The sequence below is a fragment of the Brachycentrus maculatus genome, unplaced genomic scaffold (genome assembly GCF_059751285.1).
Source record: "Brachycentrus maculatus isolate JH-2025_06_01 unplaced genomic scaffold, ASM5975128v1 h1tg000120l, whole genome shotgun sequence".
NCBI lineage: Eukaryota > Metazoa > Arthropoda > Insecta > Trichoptera > Brachycentridae > Brachycentrus > Brachycentrus maculatus.
This window is the reverse complement of record NW_028280873.1, coordinates 319084-337273: the sequence shown is the minus strand read 5'-3', so window position 1 is coordinate 337273 and position 18190 is coordinate 319084. Positions and strand designations below refer to the sequence as shown.

At 31.0% G+C, this 18190-nt stretch overlaps 1 protein-coding gene and 1 long non-coding RNA gene across 2 annotated transcripts in view; one reads left to right on the top strand and one right to left on the bottom strand.

Annotated features, from left to right (window-relative positions):
• Window positions 1-18190, bottom strand: part of LOC148309591 (uncharacterized) — a 155000-nt gene that overhangs the window by 49224 nt on the left and 87586 nt on the right. The window lies entirely within an intron of this gene.
• ppk17 (amiloride-sensitive sodium channel pickpocket 17) lies at window positions 3346-15317 on the top strand. Its single transcript, XM_088259871.1, has 10 exons — window positions 3346-3391; window positions 4863-5069; window positions 5986-6117; window positions 8670-8817; window positions 11319-11519; window positions 12579-12721; window positions 13575-13702; window positions 14182-14353; window positions 14445-14540; window positions 14979-15317. The coding sequence occupies exons 2-10, from the start codon at window positions 4899-4901 to the stop codon at window positions 15258-15260; spliced, it is 1473 nt and encodes a 490-aa protein (XP_088115997.1). The 5' UTR covers window positions 3346-3391; window positions 4863-4898; the 3' UTR covers window positions 15261-15317.

Sequence of the window (18190 nt, the reverse complement as noted above, 5' to 3'; positions counted from 1 at the left end):
AAAACACAAGACACAAACCGATAATGACGTCATCTTAATTTTTGACCTATCCCCGCTCTCTGATTGGCCGATATGGGACAGAAGGCAAGATCCATGAATAAAGCGGAATTTGAAATATAACGCTATTTTTAAGTATTTTTAGCAGGATTTTTTTTAAGCAGGAAGTATATAATTATTTTAAACCATAAAACCCACAATTGGCATTCCGATAGAGTATATATTTTTAAATCGTATAAAATTGGATCTGGCGGATTATGAAAGTTGGCGATAGAAATATAATAAGGGCTTATATTCATGGAACCTTTGACGAAACGACATAACGAGTTCCGGGTAAATTAATTGGCAATGGTAATTTTGGTAAATAAATCATTGCGATATTTTTGTTGCTTTAAATATTAGTGACAGTGATATCTCAGTACGAGTATAATGTTAAAGAGAGTTGATTTCATGTTTCTTTGCAGTAATATTCAAGGTTTTCCAAAATCTGAGCACAAAAGGTCAGTCACGGGTCAAGCGAAAATGTAACTATTATCTTTATGATTCTTGACAAATAAGAGATATATTTGTCTGTACTTCGACGGCGCGATAGAAACAGAGAAAGATGGAGAAAACTTATCACGATCGAATATTTCAAATACTTGAAAGTAAAAAGTAAAAAAAAAAATGAATAAGTAATGCATTTTATTAAAATTAAGCACTTGAATAATCCACTTAATCGAGTTTTATTTTTATTTACGACTAGTTTCGAAAACGACAATTGTTTTCATCTTCCGGTACAAATTAAAACTAACGAATAAAAATATATTTAGGTGTATGAGATAAAGGTTAATAAATATAGGTAGGGGGGTTAAGGAACGACATTTTTTGTAAAAGGAAACATTGATAATAATGGTGACGTATTTTGAAACCGTATATTATTAGTTATCGTTTTATCTGAATTAAAATTTTTATGTATTTCTAAATTTTCTAAATTATTCATGACTTGACCTTTATTTGTAACAGAGTGTAATAATTTAAGTGTATGAGAGTCAAATGAGTGGTTAGTTTCCATGATATGATTTGCGAATTCCGAAAAATAATTATTTGTTAGTCCACGACGATGTTCTCTAATTCTAATTCTTAGACTTCTCGCAGTTTGGCCAGTATAATATTCTCGTTTTCGAAAGTAGTTGTAAATAAAAATAAAACTCGTTTAAGTGGATTATTCAAGTGTTTAATTTTAATAAAATTATCATGTCATTCCACAAAGATAATGCCGAATCAATAAATAATATAGATATGATAATTTAGCACACCTACTGTAGAATCGATTTTTAAAAGAGCATCAATTTTACAAATATTTAAAGAAAGGGAAACATTATTGACACATAATTTTAGAAATACAAGATCACGAAAAACTTAAAGACCCCAAAATATAATACTAGTGCAGCTCAAAACCACAATTCTTTTATAGGAATAAAACATTTTAATAAACTACCTGCAAGAATAAAAAATATAATCAATTTAAAATCTTTCAAAAATGATTTACAAAAACATATAAGGCAAACTCCCGTTTGATTACCATTTATTATTTCTTATTTATATGTACAAACCCTGTAAGCGAACTCCCTCTCTAAACACGAGCAATCTGCTCTCTTAGTGAGGTAGCACGTAAAAAAAAAGTAACTATGTTGATTATTTTGCCATACAATGTATCTTTGATTAAAAAATTTAAAAATAAAATAAATAAATAAATAAAATGATTCACAATCTTCACTACATACAGTAAGATGAATCATTTCCAATAAACATAATTTTCTCTACCCCCACTGTTTATTTCAAGATATTTTATTACCCAAATGAATGCACGATTGTTAAAGTTATAATATAACATAGAATTATCAGACACTACGGAAGGGTTGTAAATAACAAAAGCCGTAAAACTTACAAATATTTGCCCATGATAACAGCTTACGGTGAAATTATTGTTTAACCACTTCAATAGATCGTAAAATTGATATACGATATATTTTCGGTAACGCTCATACCCTATTAAGTATAGACAAGGTATTACACTGGCGATAACATGAGAAATAATTCTAATAATAAAAAAGAATAATGTATGTACTGGTACCGCCTTTTCCTGAGGAGTTTAACGTGGTTTCCTCCCAGCAATGAGCAAATGCTGAGAAGTTCCTGATTGACCTACACTAGATTATCCCTCCTGTTCCCAACACAGATAAAAAAATTAATTAGCTAGAAGAAACAAAAATCCACTAAATGATCTATAAACCTTGTACATAATAAGCAAGGTGATTAATAAATGCAAAACCCATCTCAAAAAAAAATTATGTTCTGTATTTAACTAACTAACTAATCACCACGCCGCTTCCCCGCAGGGGTAGGCAGAGAGAATAGAACGCCACACCACTCTGTCTTTGCAAGCATTCTTCGCCTCTTCCACGTTTATGCATCTCCTCATACATGTCCGCATATTTATTTATGAAATAATATGAAAGAAAATTGTTTACGACAAGCAATCGAATACGACATGGCAGAATGTAGCGATATATATATAAATCTTTGATATTCAGTTTTTAAGTCTAATCTTATGGATAATGGAGCAGGTTGTACAACATTTTGACATCTCAACATATATGAAGACGAATATGGAAGTCTGGTTTAGTGATCACTTCACATTCCCCCACGATTGACAACCACACTACTTAAATTTAAATTTAATTCTTTTTTATTTATTTTATTAATAATACATTCAAATGTGTAAATTGAAGGTAACAAAATAATATAAGGTAATGTTTTAAATATAAGGTAATAAAATATAAAGGTTGTACACCTTTATTGTATAATCAAGAAAATTTTATAAATTAATTTACTAAAAACGAAGGCGATACTGTAATGAACATATAAACAGAATGTCAGAAGACAGACTTACCCTTCAAGGTAACCCTGAAGGACGTAGACCCCCAGGCAGACCTCCGAAAAGATGGAAAGACAGCTGGGAGTCAACAACCCAAGAACGACATGCGGAGGCACTAACAGATCCCTAGGATCTACAAAAAGAAGAAGAAGAGTTTACTAAAAATTCTGTAATTATTTGTTCATATTTATTTGCTTATTGAATGATGTCGTTATATTGTCGTTATGAAAAAACATACATGTGCTTGGTATTGTCCTCGTTTTTTATCTTGAATATGAATATGCATTATCAATGTGTCCTTCGTGAAATATAACGGCTGTAAGTTTTAGTGACTCGTAATATATTTTTGCGAATATATGACCTTTTGTAGATTGCAATGCCGACCGGGATATAAATGATCCTTTGCAGGAAATCGCGCTAGTTTTGTTCGACAGATTACATGGAAAACTGCGTGATAAATATCGTCAAAAAATGGTAAAGTGATGTGTGTCGCCTACATTCAAAATTTGCCAGATCCATATAAGTCGATTTTACAAAAAATGCAACTCTCCGGGAAACATTTATGTTTCAATAATTTGTCTATCTCTAGAAAAAATAGAGAATTTTCCCATTTTTTGGAAAGTTTTTCAGTATGAAAAAAAAGGGCACAAACCGATAGTGACGTCATTTTAATTTTTGACCTATCCCCGCTCTCTGATTGGCCGATATGGGTCAGAAGGCAAGTTTCATGAATATATTGGAATTTGAAATAGAACAATGTTTTTACGCATTTTTTAGCAGGGTTTTCAAGTATATAAATATTTTGAACAATAAGTAAACGAGTATTAATTTTGAAATATTATAAAACAAAGGATCTGGCGGATATTGAAAGTAGGCGAAACATGTAAACTACTACACAATTTCAATTACTGTATCCAATTTATAAATACACTTGGTAAATAAAATTAAAGAATAATATTTTGTAACAATGGATATATTTTAAATTAATTAAAAAAATACACATACTCGTAAATCTATCAATAGGGTGAATTATGCTATTTTATTTATTTTTTGCATTTAACAATTCTTGAATTTAAAAATTGGAATATCGATTTTAATTTATTATTTTCTTTGTTGTTTTCGAGTTATTAAAAGGGTAAAGAGTTTAATTTTTTGTTTTTTTTTTTATAGATTTGGCATTTAATTTGTAGAACTCCGGGTTAATTTATATATTCAATTGGCACAAAATTTTATTTTCAGGTTTTTTAAAAATAAATACAATTTAATAGACTCTGTTATAAAATCAGTGTTTGATTATAATATTTAATAAATATAAAATAATAAAAATGATTTATTACCCAAATTCTATTAATAAATATATAATTCCATTATTCATGTATTAAAAAAAATTGCGCAGACAACACGACTGGCGACTCGCGCAGCCGGTTGCGGATTGAATTAGTATATTTGAGAGTACACCCTTAAATGGTCACGATGGCTTTAATCACGATGTGTGACGTAAAAACATCACCTGAGATGTTAGCTTCAAACGTTCTTCGGTAAATGAGGGATTTATGAAATGTGTACGGTATTATTTAAAAAAAAAAAACTTCTAGACTTTTACTTATTGTGTATATCCACGACTTGTTTTGAACTGCAGTTAATGTCATCAACCAGGTTTGTTTCATTATTCACGACTTGTTATATTATACACGACTTGTTTTATATGTTTGTTACATTATACACGTTTTGTTTCATTATACATGACTTGTTTTGAACTGTAGTTAATGTCATCAACCAGGTTTGTTTCATTATACACGAATTTTTATATTATACACGACTTGTTATATATGTTTGTTACATTATACACGTTTTGTTTCATTATACATGACTTGTTTTGAACTGTAGTTAATGTCATCAACCAGGTGATTACAAAAAATATTTTAATTGTACGCTATTTTTACAGTATTCCAATCATGTTGACAATCGCCATTAGCTAGTGATGAGGAAAGTAAGCGAAGCCAGATCCACAAGGTCAGACAAGTCTCTGGAAGAGGACCTCAATCAGAAGGAACCAGGATTCAGAGAGAAATGTGCTCAGTGTTTGAGAGGTCCGAAACAAATCATCAGGTCTATTGTCTTGCTGACCTGCACATTCGTGGTCTTCTATCAGGTAGGTTCCAAAATAGATGGACTTAGATATTTTTTTTATTTAACTTAAAAAAAAAAAAAAATTTCAACTATATAAGGGTGAAAAATACTTGAATTACAGTTAGATGATAGGTTCCACAATATATGGACTTCGATCTTTTTTATTTAACTTAAAATAACAAAAAAAAAAACTATTTAAGGGTGAAAAATGCTTGAATCTAAAGAAAAGTTCATCTTCAAGATACCAAAATGAAATACCAAATAATTCCAACAGAACTTTAAAAATTTGGGAACCAAATACTTTAATAACTTTCCTACAGATATAATTTTTTTAAGACAATTATTTTCTAAAAAATAAATTAAATACCTTATAAACATTATTAAAGAAAACACTTGTTTTTATACCACTTGAGTTTATTTATGACTACTAGTTTCGGAAGCTAAGCTTTCAAACTAGTAGTCTCAACCCCCCTCCACCTAATTTACCCCTCTCCTTATTTAAAGAACAGTTTATTATTAATTGTGTTTTAGTTTACATTTAGACATAATAGTGGTAATAAATAAACGCAAGTGGTATAAAAACAAGAATTTTCTTTAATTATTTTAACATGTCTAACTACATGCCGAAACAATAAACAAAATACCTAATAAACATGTCAATCGTAAAAAACACAATTAAAAATAATTATTAAAAAAAAAAACAAAAAAAATAGTAATGAAAATAAATTACATCACCCACAAACATAAAGAAAAAACAATGAGCGTAAGTCCCTCTCCAAGCACAAGAGCTTAGTCTGTTTACTGGAGAGAACAGCTAACTAATTTAAAGATTGTCAAAAGTAGAAATGTCCAGCAAACGAATTAAATTATTTAAAAAATGTAACTTTATTAAATAAATAAAAAATAAAATACACGAAGATTTTGTTTTGTTTCTGTAGATAGCCGAATGCCTCAGGAAGTTGAAAAACCCACCGACTGCAACGTACACCCATTTTGACTTCAACGACAGCATACAGTATCCGGCTGTAACCGTGTGTAGAGATCCACCATATAAACCGGAAGTTCTTGACGTAAGTAATGCTGGAAAATCGTTGCGATTGTAACTACTCCGGGGTACTTTCAACAGCTGGATAACATTGAGTAAAATCAAGATTTTTGTGGGCCAATTTTTATCCCGCTAAAAATTGATGCAGTGTAGGTACAAGATAAAAACCTTTAAAATAATAATAAATGCACAAATGTATTTAAAAAAACTTTTATACCCAATATAACAAAATGTTGAATGTCATTAGCGCAGTCACATTAAAAAAAATATATTATTTTTTGACATCTCATCAAAGATGAAGAAGAATATGGAAGTCTGGGCATTTACGGGGCTTACGACCGTCATAGGCTGGTTTAAGTGATCACTTTACACACGTGTAACATTCACCAATTCTACCCATTATTGACAACCACACTACTCAAATCCTTGGAAGTTCTATATATATGAACCAATTTAGAAACCTTGTTCATGAATCACTAGAACTTCACTAGAGACATCTATTGGTGAGATGTAAAGAAGCTTTTTATTAAGCAGAAACTCTTATATTAGTATGTGAGATCCGAATCCTGGATTATAATCACACACATGAGAAACGCCAGAAAATACCATTTTCATTTTTATTATTAAGCTTATAATTTGACCAGATAATTTATTTACAACATTTTGAGTGAATAATCCAGATTTTGTGAACAAGTATTTGGACACACTCAAAATGTTGTAAAAAATATATATAAGTAGTACAGATAAATAATTAAAAAAATGGATTATGAGTTGGCAGCTCTGAATTGTTGTATTTTAGGTAATAAAAAATGATATAATGAAATCAAAGGTATCCTTATGTATTAGACTAAAAGTTTTTTTTGTTGTTATTTGGCAGACACAATTATTAAAGTTATAAAATTAAATAAGGATTTGAAACAGTGTTTAATGTTACCCTAACTAACTAACTAACTAACCGTCACGCCGCTTCCCCGCAGGGGTAGGCAGAGAGAATAGAGCGCCAAACCACTCTGTCCTTGCAAACATTCTTCGCCTCTTCCACGTTCATGCATCTCCTCATACATACCCTGATTTATCGAATGTAGCATATACAACTTTAAGGTTACTTTTGTACTGTTTCCAATGACATTGGCATTTTTAAAGTCGTTGTTGATCCGTACTGTCGGAAAGTTAAAAACTGAAAAAATGTAAACCGAATACAAGAATAAGTTAATCTTATCTGCATTACGCTAGTAAAGTATTAATTTTCGTATATCGCTCACTCCTTTCAAGAACGTCATAAATCAAAAATCGTCAATTTTCAGTTGTGCATGTTTTCGGAATGCCCAGAAAATGTACTTTATCCCAGAAAAAGAGCCATATTTTTAACTTAATATTTACCCGCTACAGGGCAGAAAGTGTTGTTTTTGAATTTTGAAGAAAAGGTATTGTTTAATTATTTTTTTGAATACACTAAATATTTTTCAAATGGAGAAAAAACCTTCAGGTTTTACCTAAAAAGATCTGTTGCAAAGTAAAAAGTTCAGTAAGTGGCTTGATATTTATTTTTAATACATTGTATTATATTTTTAAAGTTTAAAAACGTTCTCCTGAAAAGTCAAGTATTTTGATTTATGACGTTCTTGAAAGGAGTGAGCGATATGTAATCGATGCCCGGGTAGCGATAAATACATAGTACAATACTCGTATATTTTACAATTGATTATTAAAAAAAATAATTTGACATTTGATTTTTACCACTTGAACATATATTGAAACCCATAGATTCATAATTAAATTATGTCTTACCACAATTTGAATAACGAAATAATAAATAACAGAAATATTAAACATTCACTATTCATTAAAACATTCATGTGAAAAATTAATTAATTTCAAAACAAATACAAAAAGTGTTGAAAGTTTCCCATATTTCGGTAATATGATGGCAAAGGGGTATATCTGTCAAATTCTTCATTTTTAAGTTCGTTCCACAAAATGTCTAAAATAGTCTATTCCATAATCTGGCTAAAGGATATAGCTGTAGTTGCAATACTTATTTAGTTTTATTAAGATATGTACATATAAAAAAAACATAAAACAAATGAATTATTTAATTTCACAAGTTTGTTTTTGCTCTCCTGTAAAATTTGGTCTGAGACAGATATACCCCTTTGCCTTTACACTATCGATTTAATGTAAGTGGTAAAAAAACAGTAATTTATTACTTCGATGATAGAATATAAGTTAAAATTAAACAGTAATGTTAAAAAATACAAAGTCTGTATATGGAAATTTGATATAATTTAAACAAAATGGACCCGGTGTTCATTTTAGACGTGTTTTTTGGGGTGAATCATAATAATCTATGTTCACAAATATTAATTTTCAATTCAATTATGAATAAGAAGCGCAAAATAGAAACGGAATTCGCATAGTTCAAATATTGCATAAGAGGGGCGAAGAATGTATTTATAAACAAAATGGAAGTATTTTCATCACAAACGAATCAAGACAATTTAAAATCGTATATTTTATACGAAATTAGAAGAGTGACTACCAAAATCGGCTGCTAAATTTTACCCCCGTGTAAAACAGCAACATGGACTGTACGGGCATCCGAGGTTCACATCCGAATGGAGGTACTTCCCTTTCGGCACGGCGGACTTGGATGAATTTTGGCACGCGGCCACTTATGACGACAAGGAGAATATAATTTCCTTCGGCCTCAACACCTCTTCAGATAGTGAGTATACCCATACAATATTGTATTATGTTCTAATTAATTTTTACATTTTTTTTCATACCATAGCACAATAAATTGTAAAAGTGCCGTAAAAGAAATCGATTGCAATTTTGAATGTGTTTTTTTTGGTCACCGAGTTATTTGATAAACAGATCATTAACTTACAACATAGTGTGCCCATAACTAACTCAATTTGTTCATAAACTGGGTTTTTTCCACTAGTGAATTATTAAGAAGTTACATTTTTGACATCTCAACATACACATAGTTATACATTACAATTATGTGCCCCCACTGAGTTTTCTCGTGCCGAGGACACATTTTACAATATTTATGTATGAAATTACATGAAAAAAATAAATATATGACATTTAATTAAATACGACATGGCTGAATGATTTTATGGGTAATGGAAGCAAGTTGCACAACATTTGACATCTCAACATACAAAGATAAAGAAGAATATGGAAGTCTGGGTATTTACAGGGCTTATGACCTGTAATAGGCTGGTTAAGTGTATCATTTTACAGACGTGCAACACTCAACATTCTACCCATGATTGACAACCACACTACACAAATTCTTGGAAGTTCTATACATATGAACCAATTTTAAAATATTCTTCTTGAATCACTAGAACTTCACTAGAGACATCTATTGGTGAGATGAAAATAAGCTTTTTATTGAGCAGAAACTCTTTTATTAGCATGTGAGGTCTGAATCCTGATATATTGATCAATCTCATGACATATGACACAGCCATCTATGTTGGATTGAGAAAAGCTTTTATTAAGCAGAGACCCTTTAGTTGTACGTAAGACTCGAACCCCGGATTATTTTTAAGTACCTGAAAACCCCTGAAAACAAGATTTATTTTTTTTACTTCCAAGTAGCTCACTCTTAAAAAAAAATCTGATTGAGTAATATGATAAATAGTAATTTCATTTGACCATTTAATTAATCTCCAATTAACAGACAAACTGTGTTGGCAAAATTTATCCTCAGCTGTCTTTCCTCCTGGCAAGTTATCTTGTTGGATAGCCGTATTGTTTTGTTTTTAGTCAAACAGAAATAGTATGAAGATCTTTGTGTATATTTTACGTAACCGTTTTAGCATTTAAAATAAACTTTTCGTTTTGAAATCGATACCATCATGAGTGACGCTTGTTTGGTATTTAACTTATGGTATATATTTATTTATTTACGATATTTTATTTAAGTTTTTCTAACGGCTAATGCCTTTAACGATATTAACAAAATGTGTACAATAACAATAAAGGATACACATTTAAAAATCATCACTCCCAATAACAATAGATTTTCAAAGCAATTCGTCACATAAACGACTGTTGTTACACACTAGAAAAAAAATCTGAAAATACTTTCAGATTGGCGGCATAAAAATAAACTATCTAAACTCACAAGAATGCCAAATTATGAGATTCTTTAAAAACAAGATATCAATTCTTTTTAATTACTCGATCAACAAAGTTTATCATATTTTTTTATTTATTCTTAAAAAGTTAGTTTCATTTGTAAGTAATTGTATTTTGTGGAGGAATGATACTGAAATTTCCAGAAAACGCCATTTGTCTACTGAAAATAATGAATGACCACTAAAATGTGACCAACAATAGAACTTACTTCGCAAAAAACGAATATATTAAACATTTTGGTAATATGATGGTTCCACTTCAAATTTGCCCTTGCATTGCGCCTGCTTGCGTCACTTTACAAAAAACATTGAGCACGATTCATTAAAATTATTTTCGACCATCCGAAAACTTTTGAGTGGACAATTACATAAAATGCATTAATTATTTTTAACCCTCTCATACATTGTGTCCTCATACGAGGTCTTAAAAATTGTTTTGTTAAAAGTGCCGCAAAATTGTTAAAAAAGTACATATATTAAAAAATTGTTTACGTTAATCACTTTTAAACTTGCTTGATTACAATGCTACAATAGTGGCATTGTGATTATTCATTTTATATTACATTGGGTATTTTAAAGATTTTCATTCGAGCATAAAAAATCTATTTATTTTTAATATTATCATGATTTGATCAGTAAATCGTAATATTATTTACATTAATTGCACTGTTTTGTAATATTGGATTATAGAAATGCGTTTTATTTTACCAAATCGTGTAATTTACTATCATTTATTAAAATTATAATTAAAACATGTTACAACCCTATAATAAGCTCTCTCAAATACAAATAGCTTCATATGGGGCCCTTCTGAAATTCCCTATAAAAGTAATGCTTAAAAAATGCTTCTGTGTTTAATTTACATAAATTTCACGCTAGAGGTTATTTGAAATTTATTGAAAAAAATATATCCGTACGAAAGAGCTAAGGCAAAAATAATATCAAGGCGATATATCATACATATAATATTATAGTTCCCCGTATAAATACTTGTATCTGTGTACTTTAAAAAAAATAATAAAATGTGGTTTTTTGGAGAACGTAAATTATATGCGTATTTTTCAAGGTGTTATGATTGAGAACACTCTGCACTTCATTTACGGAAAATGTCAGACTATATATCCCACTATAGAGCTGACCACTGCCAATAAGGAGACAGGATATTCAATATTGCTCAGTCACTCCATGACAGACATCAAGAATAGCAGCAGTACTATACCTCCAGGGTATCACGTGTTCATACATCAGAAGGAGGAACACTTTACAGGTGAGAGATATGTGCCAAAAATAAAACAAACGATCTAAAACAATCGAATCGTTGTTATTTTTAGATTGGTCACCTTCAGACACCTGAATCGTCACAACTTCAGATACCTGGATAGGCTAAGTCAGTTCTGAGAGTGGTATCTATGTTACTCTTTCTAGCGCGTGCGTTTTTGTGTTCTAATTGGTGGAATAATACGATGAAGCATCCTTTAATGTACCGTAGAAAGGGGCTACTTGAACTTTGATGTGTTACTTGAGCCAAGTACATTTTTTTTTATTTAGATCTGTATTTGGTCTTCAATAATGAATGTATCGATATGATTCATTGTTTCCCTGACAGGTGACACTTATTGTCACGATACGTTCATTATTGTAGACCAAATACAGATTTTTTTGTACCTACTGGGATCAAGTAACACATCAATGATCAAATATCCCCGTTCTACGGTACCTAATTTAGGTCTACTATATAATCCACGACTGTCTTTCTATGTAAAAGTGAAGGGTTCCGAAAAAGAAATTAAAAAATCGATGATATTCAAACACTGTTAAGAATATTTTAAAAGACTCCTCTAAAAGATGATTAAAATTAGCTTTTAAAGGAGGCGGTATTGCTCTCCCAGTAGGCAAAGCAGAGGTCTTTTAGGGAATAGACTACATATGTAGAGATCATATTTGCATACCTCTCCATTTCCATGAGAGGACGTTCTTGTAATTTCCTTCCCTTAAGTAGACGACAAATGTTGGCAAGAGGGCGTTAGACCAAAAATTATTGGGAGCTCGTGGTTAAAATTGTAGTTCAATTACTCTTATAAATTAAGGAGTACCTCTTTATAGATGGTTATTAAAAAATAAGCCTTGTTGATAAACTTAGATTTTGATACCATTAATGTACCAGTAAGATGAACTGTTTCAAGTGAACTATAGAAAATACAAGAAAATGAACTAGGATAAATGAATGACGCAATCAGGCATACTTTGACCAACACCAGGATCTTATATAATAGAAGTACAAGTACATGTAATATTGTATTTAAGATTTTGGTGGGATTTTTTTTAGAAAAAACAACGACAAACCAGATGGAGTATGTGTATGTGCACGTCGGAGAGCATGTTGATATTAAGTTAGAGGTTCAAGAAGTGAACATGCTGTCGAGAGGTCCAGAAGTTTGTGACTCCAGCGAGGGATACAGTTCTTCATTGGTGAGAATCTAACATAGCAATACACACATAATTAAGAATCTAGAATTACGGATTTGTATCACAATCAAGTAACTAACTAACCATCACGCCGCTTCCCCGCAGGGGTAGTCAGAGAGAATGGAACGCCACACCATTCTGTCTTTGCAAACATTCCTCGCCTCTTCCACGATCATGCATCTTCACATACACACCCGCCGATTGTTTCGACTCCTTACCTGACCTAATAAAGTACAAAGTATATATAAATGTTCAAATAAGAATTATCGTATCTCACATACGCCAAGTATTCACTTAATCACAGAAAGAACCATTGGTCTAGTGATTTGATCTGGAAAATATTCATCATATTCTTTCTTGTTTCATCCCAACTTATCATCTTTGTAGACTACCGGGGTCAGCTTTCCTCATCCTCAGCTTTGAGGTCCTTTTATATTGTGTAACGTCACCTAGGTCATGCATTCGAATCATGTTTTCTTTCTGCAGCATCCAAGAGTTTTTTGGTCTTCCTATAGATGCTATTCAAGGAAGATCCACGACAATTGCCTGGTTCACAATATGACCAGGTTCTCTGCGTCCTATGTGCCCATGCCATCTCAATTACCTTTCCTCTACCTTACTTTTGAGGTCTGTTACTCCTAGCCTTCCACGTTATCTGGAAAATATCCATATTTGACTACAATTGCATTAATTTCTTACTTAGTCTTGTAATATTATTCGAGGATAGCACGATTTGCGATGTATTTTTCCGTGAAAAGATAAATACGTACCTACATTAGGTCCTCGATTTTATGATTTGAGTTGTTTTTTGTGTTTAAATTAAGTATATATTTATGCATTTGATTTTATCGCGTAGTGCTCGGAAATATGCAGATCCAAGAAGGTGATTGAAGAAATTGGATGCTCAGGACCATGGATAGACACAGAAGTGCCAAGATGCAGAAACTACACCAGCATGTTAGAGCTGATTGTGTATTATATAAAGTGAGTAAACACTTCACTTATTTCAAAATATTTGGTATAGAGGTAACGAGTGCTTGTGGCAGGAGAATTTACATGAGATATACTTCTACTACTAATACTGACTCTTATCCATACCCAATGGTGCATAGGGCTCTGTATCAAATTGATAAAATGTGAATTTTATCAATTTGATATCATGCCTCTCTACAAGGGTAAAGGTTCTAGGGTGGAATGTGGGAACTATAGAGCAATCAGTCTATTGAGTGCTGTTGGTAAGATGTATGGTCGAATTCTTATTGAAAGAGTAAGAACCATAACAAAGGACAAAGTGTGGGATGTCCAGAGTGGATTTATGAATGGGAGAGGATGTACGGACCAAATTTTTGCCTTGCGCAACATTACGGAAAAAGATTCATAATGAAATGTATTAAAGTCGATAAAGCCATTCTACATACTAATTTGATTTTATATCTGTTTCTTCAATTTATCAATCTCCACAGGCTAGTGAATGCTGTGAATGATGACTGCCACTGTCCTCGGCGCTGCAGATCTTCTCTGTACCGCGCATACATCGTAGACCGCAACTTCCTTACCTCGTGGAATGCGCAAACCAGCTCTTGGACCTTCAAGACCGGCGCGGAGAGATACCAAACTCAGGTGGAAGTCGTAAATGTATAAAATAACAACAATGTTTATAAAACGGTCAAATAAATCACTTCATAGTGAAGTAAGTAAGAAATGATATCAATAATTTTGTTTCCAGCTCAACATATATTTCAACACAAAGACTGTGTCAGTTTACCAAGAAACTCACGGGTATGATTGGTCGCTCTTCCTTGCTGACTTCGGAGGCAGTTTGGTAACAAATAACATCTATATTAATATTATTTTTTCAAGTATGCGTTCAAGCGTTTCTCAAGTATGTGAATATAATCCAGGATTCAGATCTCACATACAAATGATAGAGTTTCTGCTTAATAAAAGCTTTTCTCATCCCAACATAGACATTTCTAGTGAACTGTCGCATACTGTGTTTCGAAATTGATCAATATATTTAGGAGCTTCAAGAATTTGAGTAGTGTGGTTGTCGATCATGGGGTAGAATTGGTGAATGTTGCACGTATGTAAAGTGATCATTTGAACCAGCCTATGACGGTCGTGAGCCCTGTAAATTCCCAATCTTCCGTATTCTTCTTCACCTATGTTGAGATGTCAAAAAATGTAGTTAATTATTTACTTATTCTCACTTTGGGACCCTCGAACTGAGTGTGGAATAAAAAAATATGTTTTATTTCAGGGTTTTCTTTTAGGATTATCAGTCTTAGGAGTCATCACTATACTGGAAAATGTTTTCAAATCCTTCGTCCAACCTTTGGTGCCAAAGAAGAAGCCACTCGTGAGGGCGGAAGAGGTTTTAGAAAAGGATAGAAAGGTGGAGAAACGTGGCAAGGTGGCGAGGCACGGAGGGGATGGTGATAGTATCAAGGAGTTAGAGAAAAACCAGAAAATGAACGATGAAAATATATTTAATAATTATGATACTTTTAATAAGTACGACGATAAACACTTTTATATATAAGATATCTTTAATAGAGGGACTAAGAAGATAAAATAATGCTGCAGTAGGGCACCTAAAGTGTCCTTTGTGTGGGACCAAAGGGTTGATAAATATTGAAGTAGAACACTGTAGGTTCTATTTTTAATGGGTTGATGGCAAAGGGGAAAGAGACATTTGGAGAAAAGGCAAAATAAAGGAATCGATTAGCGATCAATAATTAATATATTAAGAATTGTATACTTTTTTTAATTTTGTTTTTATTGTAAAATTAAATATGAAAAGAAAAATATATAAAAAAAACTTCCCCGATAAACCACAAGTGGCTTGATCTTTTTAAACAATTAAAATTTGGTGAGCCAGTCAAAGTACACCTTCGTAAGACTCGGATGCTATTTTTATGAAAATGAAATTCGTGTTCAATTATGTATTACTAAGGTGTATATAATATGAGGTGAGTATAAAGTAGAAAGTTTAAAAGATTTATTTAGACATTAGTAGATTTAATAAGTGATACTTCAATTGGAATGTCCAAATAGTCATCTAACTAGTCATAGAATGAAGAAAGTTTAATCAAATGTACAGTTTTATATATAAAATCACCGCAATATCAGTTTAATAATGAAAATATTGGTTAGGTTTCATTTAAATAATAAATAGGTTGGATAGTAATAAAAAAAATATAGGCAGTTCATTTGTACTTTAGGTACAAATATAACAAAATACCACCTGAAAACTCAGACATTTTCATTTCATTAATATTTATAGCATTTATTTTGTGGTAAGTCATTTGCTATGAAATATTTTCAAGTCATTAAAATTAAATAATTTTTTAAAAAAGGTACTGAATAAAATGTTGAGAATCGCTTGTGTCAAAAATTGAATTTTTAAATTAAATATATTAAAACAAAAATAAACACAAAACACCTGACTTACATATTCATTTAATAAAAGCCAATGTTTAATCATCCATTAATCTATTGCATATGAAATTTTACGCCTATTTTAATGTAAGTATGATTTAATGTAAATGTGACACAAGTAAACACAAGTGACGTGTGACTTAACTTTGCTAAATTGACTGACAAGACTTTCAGTGGTTGAAGATTAAGGCGACACCTGTCCAAAAGCTTTTGAGATTATAAATGTCATTACGTTTGATGCTAATCTTTGACACCTCGCGATTAAAATGAAAATGTTGGTAGTAAGTAGCTACACGTAAGCAAACGAGCATAGCATTACTATTAATTAATTTCCTGGATCAGGAGTTCTAAAAGTATGCTTCGCGGATCCTGAAATCCTTGGAAGGTCTCGGTAATAAATCTAAGAAATCTATAATAATGCCATTATCAACAGCAAATAAATTTATAAATTTACAGTGGAATCAAAACAGTGATGTATTGTGTATTGTATTATTGTGTGTTGTTTTGTTTACTATTGTAGAAATCAGTAGTGTATAATGTACAAAGTTTTGTATATTTTCATGAAATGATTATAATTAAATAATGAATACAAAACCAGAGTTTATTTTTTATGGCTTAAAATATTTAGTGTTTTGAAAGGATACCATCGGCAAAAAAATTGAGAACCGTTTCCTTGTTGTTGATTTATTTATTTGATTATTTATTTTTTAATACATGTTTTATTTTTTGATGAACGTCTCACTAGTCAGAACCCGCAACGAGACGTTCATTTACATTATAAAAAATATTATTTTGAAATTACAAATCGCTCACTCCTTTCAAGAACGTCATAAATCAAAAAACTTGATTTTTCAGGAGAACGTTTTTAATGTTTTAAAATATAACACAATATATTAAAAATAAATATCAAGCCACATATTGAACGTTTTACTGTGCAACATATCTTTTTAGGTAAAACCTGAAGGTTTTTTTCTCTATTTGAAAAATATTTAGTATGTTTGAAAAAATAATTAAACAGTACATTTTCTTCAAAATGCAAAAACAACATTTTCTGCCCTGTAGCGGGTAAATATTAAGTTAAAAATATGCCTCTTTTGCTGGGATATAGTATATTTTCTGGGCATTCCGAAAACATGCACAACCGAAAATTGGCGATTTTTGATTTATGACGTTCTTGAAAGGAGTGAGCGAAATATTACAACATGAATATATAGAATAATGTTATGCTAACAAAATAGGTACAGTTTAGTACAATGATCAATCGACAACTATACAACAATAATAATATGCTCAGCTGACTGCACTGAGTGGGGTGACCGACTTTATGATTTTTTTATTTAACCATTATATGATCGATAAGATTCACTGTCTTTGTCTTTTCTTGTATGTAGATATATGCTTCTGCAAAGTCGTACATAAATAACGGTCATAAAATACATTTAAAAAAAATAAATAAAAAAGTATCCGTAACTTGTGTTATTTTTATTATTTACAACTGAGTATTGCGAAGGTGTTAACTGCGTAGCTTTGATACATTTAAGTTGGCTTTTATTTTTACCTACCTCTACGGAGAAGTGGCATGAAAGTTAGTTAGTGAGTTAGTTAAAAAGTACATATATACTCGTATATATTTTTCGACATCTGTATATTATAAGAAATATTATGTATTAATGAAAAAAGTGTTTTAGTTAATATTAATAGATAAACTATGTTAATTATTAAATGTCGTATGACATTGGTCGAGTAGGGTGAACAGTACATAAACTGGTCACATGATGAAAATCACTGAGTTTATTTAATATTATTCGCCAGGAGCCATAATAACCGCACATTATTTGGAAACATTTTATTATTATCAATTTGAAACTTGAAATATAACAAAAATCATGTCATAAAATATAAATTAAAATTTTGGAAAGAAAGTGTAATTACTAGTTACCCAAGGATTTAATATAAAATATGTGTGATTTTAATTTTTTGTTAAAATTCATTATTGCTCATTATCAAATATTTATTGGTTAATAATCTTAG